The 5,869-nt window shown below is 39.6% G+C and overlaps 1 protein-coding gene across 1 annotated transcript; it reads left to right on the top strand.

The window, feature by feature from the left end:
• Positions 1–352: 352 nt before the first annotated feature.
• Positions 353–754, top strand: LOC147431777 (uncharacterized). The gene has a single exon (XM_086493108.1). It carries the CDS (start codon positions 353–355, stop codon positions 752–754), a length of 402 nt encoding a protein of 133 aa, XP_086349234.1.
• Positions 755–5,869: the final 5,115 nt, after the last annotated feature.

Here is a 5,869-nt window from a genome sequence, read left to right as displayed (position 1 = left end):
TTTGACTGAAGGTTCCAATGAGATGCACCGTGATTCACTTTGGATGTCTCTGATAAGGCTCGATCAATTGAAGTGAGAATATGTCCAAGGGGAGGTAGTTTGTTCCAAGAAAAGTTGTTTTCAATCTCGGTGATGTGGGAATCACTTCCTGTCAAGAGAAGTCAATTTTTTTAATACAAAATTTTCCTTTTTTTTTTTTTTTCTTTTCCACTTCTTAGATGGTGACGACCCTTGTCTGCAGAGAATCAGAGAAAGAGAGGGTTTAATGAAGGTGGTGAATGTCCACAGGCCTTGAAACGCACGTGAGTAAGTGGGACTTCTAGAGTTCCATTGCCTCGGTAGCTACTACTCGATGCAAGATCTCGGCGCTCTCAATTCTCCACAAATGACTTTGGCAAGTGGCTCGGGCGGTGGCAATTTCGAGTATGCAAGAATTTCTTTGAACAAGGCAGGGACGACGGTGATTGACACAGGCTACAATGCAGTAGTAGTGGGACGAAAGCTGACATTGGGGTTTTATGGAATATCAACAGTGTTTTTGCCTACAGACATTTTTGGTTTACCACCAAGCGGGGCACCAGCGCCGCCAACGCCAATGATTTCCCCAACGCCGAGGCCAATGATGTCCCCGGTCCCTATGCCAGCACCATCATTAGCACCCACCCCAGGTAGCTTGGCCTCAGGGCCTGTTGCCTCATCGCCACTTGCACCATCCCCATCCACGGGGACAGGGCCAACAGCGGACGAGATTTGATGTATGGATCCATACTGCTACCGGCAAGGGTGCTTGCCACAATTTTGTTGCTGTCTGGGGCCTGCCAATCCAAAAACGCACGAGTGTGGGTGTGTGTGTGTGTGTGTGGCTGTGAGTAGATCACACTGTAGGGTAGCCGATGCACGTGTGTGTGTGAATCGATGATAGCTGTGTTGATTCATTGTTAAAAACAATAGATGTGTATGTGTGAGAGCCATTGAGAGGTGTAGCTTGCGAGCCAGGTTTGTGCACTACGACGCTCAAACCAAAAGGCTTGTGTGTCGGGTAGTGAGAGGCAGCGGACTCCGAGCAGAGCAAAGCTCAACACCGAGTAGCAGCCAAAGCGGTACCTACAAGTGTGGAGTTTTCTTAGCTGCTACGAGCAAAAGAGAAAGTGTGTGTGTGCGTTACTTTTGTGCCTTTTCAGGCTCGACCAAGTGTGTGTGTGTGTGTGTGTGTGTATTGGTTGTTGAAGCTGCGCCAAAATCGGGATTCGGTAGCAGCGCATCTTTTGAACTTCGTATCCCAGAGAGAGAGAGAGAGAGAGAGAGAGAGAGAGCCATAATCGGCAAGTGTGTGTTTCATTTTGTGTTGCGCCAATTACAAACCTCGAATGTGCAACCTTTGATTTTTTACTTTTATTTTTTGAAAAAAATCCTATTAAGAGATGTTTCCATGGAGCATTTTTTTTTTGGGTAATCTAAAAGAGATCCCCATGGATCTAGTGTGCATTCCTGTGTCAAATCGGTGTGTGCATAGCTACCTCCAGGAGAAGTAGCTCATAGGAAAAATATTTCAATCCTCTATCAAAATTCACAATGCCTCATGTACATCGTTTTTGCAAACCAAATTCAAGCTCAATTCCCTTTTATTCTCATCCCTCTATCCAAATTTCACATTTATTTGCACACATCTCATTCTTTGAAGCAACATAATGAGAATTAAAGCCAATTCTTCATCAAAATTTCACAGATTCTCAGTACTTTGTGCACCATTAATCCGCTTTTCCTTCACATTGTCCGCAATTGAGGATTACTTGGACATATACTTTGGATTGAAAATAATTTCATGGACTAACGTCGATCTCAAATCCATCAATTGAAAATGCATACACGTCAATAGGGTGATCATTTTATTTTATTTTTGGCTAAATTCAAATCCATTTTTTAATCATTGCAAAGATAATTGCTCATATCTCAAAGCCCTTAATCATTCAAATCCAATTCAATTGTCATTTGAGCTTTGCATTGCTACACAATTGATTACGACATTTGCACATGCACAAATCATTGAGGTTTTTGGCATTTTCAACCTAATTGGCACACATATCACAATGGTAATCACATGAATCATTTTCAATTGAGTACCAATCGAATCATTTAATTCAATCAATCATACACAAGCCAACCTTTTAGGTCTTTCAATCATCATAATTGGAAACCAAGACCAATCATTCATCTTCAATTTGGACATCAAGCACCATTGCATAGGCACACACATTAGTGCATTTTTTCCATGTTCATCAAATTGATTCATTAGCATGGAAATACACTAAAAATCTACACAATTTAACATCAATTCAGTGATTTATCTCAATCTTTAAGCCAATTGTGACATGCATATTAATTATTTGGCCAAATTAATCATCATAATTGGTAAAAAATACCAATTATTCATTCACCCATTGGATTGTACATGACATTAATTGACACACACACCCAAATTTGGGCCAAAATTTTATGCAACTATTCCATAAATTCACATTGTAATGCGTAAATTGCAAACTCAATCAAGCATAAGTGAATGCATGCATGCTTAATTTCTAAAAATTTAGCACTATTTTTACCCAATCAAGCAATGCATACACTCAAAAATTAAGCACAAATGATCAAATTTTTCTCAATTGGTAATGAATTTAGGCTTATACCTAATGATTGCATGTCATAATAATCAATATCTAATTCTCCTAAATGATTTTCTCATATTAAACTGATCATTTAATGTGGGGAAGTGCCAGGGGAGAAAAAGCTAGAATATTGGTTAAGCTAGCAGACCGGCCACAGTAGGGATCCAAAGGAGGGAAAATAGGGATCCAAAGGGGGAGCCATCTGCAAAAGAGCCATGTGCAACAATGGGCTAAAAAGACCCTAAGGTTCAGCCCATTAAGACTTCCAAAATGCTAAGGTTCCAAAATTCAAAGGTTGTGTCCAAAGGTCAACCCTAGGGAAAATTGGATGCTTTGTGTGTTCCCTAAAAGTCTTTGCACATCCCTACATGGGAGGGGGCGAGCCCTAAAGGTAGGGGATGAGAGAGAAAGCCACACAAACACACAGGCTCCCTTTACACAAAGGGAATGAGGGACACATGTCAGCTCCCTAGGCCAGATGCCCACAAGGTGTGCCCAATTCCTATTGGAAGACCCTTGAAGTGGACCAATGAGAATTAAGCTAGAGTAAATCTAGTTTAATTAATTTAAAAACATTTAATAAAAGAAACCAATAAGAATTAAGTCTCCTAGAAGACTATTGGGCAGTCTCCCAAAGGGTCCAATGAGCATTCAGGAGCCCAATGGCTTGCCTGATTCCTATTGGCCAGGAGGCAAAGGGGTCCAATGAGAGTTTAGTTTAATTATTTAATTACCTAAAGATCTCACAAAAGGGGGAAGGGGGACACATGTCAGAAGGCTATCACTTATGCTGCTTAACACCCATTGGCTTGACTTGGGGAGGTCCAATGAGGCAAAAGCCAGACCAAATTAGCAACAAGGGCTTGCCCAAGAGAGAGAGGGGGCTGATTTTTTCTTGGAATTAACACACACACACTCACACTTGACCATGTGTGAAGAAAGAATACTCTATCTCCTCCCAAGCTTTAATGGAGAGCTCATCACCTACTCCAAGCTTGTGAGATAGAAGCCTACATCAACACTCTCTTGGCATGTGGATGCAAATCCAACCAAGAGCCAAGCTTCAATGCATGCTCATCTTCTCTACCAAGCTAATTACAAAACTAAGCTATGCTAATATGAGTGATTATGTGAGGAGATGTACATCTTTCTCGTAAGATACTCCTTCTTCCTTTCAATCTACTCTCATACCCTGCTAGCTCTCACCATCTTCGAAGGTGTGTGAGGTCTTGGGTCTGAGAACGGGGATAATTCAAGTTGTGTTTGATTAAGTGTTTTGCTTGGTGCATGAAGCTTCCATCTTCATTGCACTAGCTAGTCTTGAAGGAACACAAAGAATTGTATTGTACAATGTCTCTCTTGATGGGAGAAACCATAATACAAAGCCTTTTGGAGGGGGGACAGGCTCCATGCAAATCCGGTCCTCAAATGTTGCCAATAGCTTAATTTCTCTCTCTTTTGAAAGTATTGTTGATGCTATCTAACTAGGTGTTATGCTTTTTTGTTGCTCTCTCCACCCAAGCACTCTTGTAATTCTCATTAGGAATCTATTCTAATGAAATGCCCACTATGTTCATGATAATTTCCGCTACACATAAGTTATTAGGCCATTTAATGTTACATTGCACATACTTTTCATGAACATTTCATAATCAAAAATCATTTTGATGCCCCAATTGACCATCAATCATTGAAAATTAAGTGGTCTTGGATGGGCGCACTCAAATTTTGCCCATTCTTTTGGCAATTAGGCTTAACCAATGATTGAATTAGACTAGCATACACATGAATTACATGATTGCACACTCACATATCATCAATTCCATCAATTTTTATACATGATGCCCCAATTGACCATCAATCATTGAAAATTAAGTGGTCTTGGATGGGCGCACTCAAATTTTGCCCATTCTTTTGGCAATTAGGCTTAACCAATGATTGAATTAGACTAGCATACACATGAATTACATGATTGCACACTCACATATCATCAATTCCATCAATTTTTATACATGCACACACTCAAGATTAGGTGCACACACACTTGAATTTTTTGGCAGTTTTTTCCCTCTTTGGTGCATTACACACACAATGATTTTTATGCACACACATGAATTCTTAATGAGAATTGAGCATTATCTTGACACTCACAAAGTTCATTAGTCAAAATTGGACTATCAATTTCATTCCAAGCGAACCAAATTAGGTGCAAAGTGTAGGTCAATTGATTTACACACCTAATTTTAACAAATAATTAGCAACATTGAACCACATTAATCAATCAAAAATTGACATAAGCAAGTGAGGGTACTTACATCTTAATCACACTCCAAGCTATTCCTTTGTTCCATGAAAAGACGCATCATTGCATACACAAGTGTGTGCACCATCAAATCGGCTCCAAAATTGACCATTGTGGGCCAAAAATAAAACACTCAAATCATCAAATTAAGCATAAATTAGCACAATTAACTTGATTAGATTGATGATTCCACCTCTTATAAGAGGATTCATCATACATTACACATCAAATTTTAGTGGTTATGTTAGCAAAGTTAGTAAAAAATTAGTAAAAATTAGCATGAAATTAGTACAATTAGCATGGAAATGAAGCAAAATTAGCAATAATTATTGAGAAGTTAGTGAAATTGGGGGTGGAATTGGGCATTTGGGGTATTCATAACTCAGCAATTAGCTTCAATTTCTTGCACAACATCATCAAATCAAACTAAAATTGAGTTACACACACTCAAAAACCGATGAAATTAGTAATGAAATTACTCTTTTCTAAACATCCTAAACTCGCTAGCTTAGGATATCGATCCCCGACAGCGGTGTCAAATGCTGGGAGGCATTATAGCAAGGACCTAATCATAATCCACACAAAATTATGAATCCGTGGATCGGCAACCCGGTTAGTGCATGGAAGCACGAGCATCAGATGAATAGAATAAGAGGATTCATGAGTGTGCTTATCCAATGCAATAGAGGTTAGTCATTAAATCACTAACTCTAATCACATCATTAATCGAGCATCACCTATACGCATTAAGCCCACCGAAGTCCGACTTTCCATAGACTAGTAACCCAAAGCACACTAATGATAAGCACACACCAATTGCGTTGGTGTTGGCCTCTCCAACCACCACATGCCAATCAAGGCACTTCATCAAAAGCAATACACACAAGGTGAATGGTGCTAGAGTTTC

Source organism: Adiantum capillus-veneris, chromosome 21, assembly GCF_014529385.1.
Source record: "Adiantum capillus-veneris isolate H3 chromosome 21, ASM1452938v2, whole genome shotgun sequence".
In the NCBI taxonomy this organism is placed as follows: Eukaryota; Viridiplantae; Streptophyta; class Polypodiopsida; order Polypodiales; family Pteridaceae; genus Adiantum; species Adiantum capillus-veneris.
This window is presented reverse-complemented; position numbering and strand designations above follow the sequence as displayed.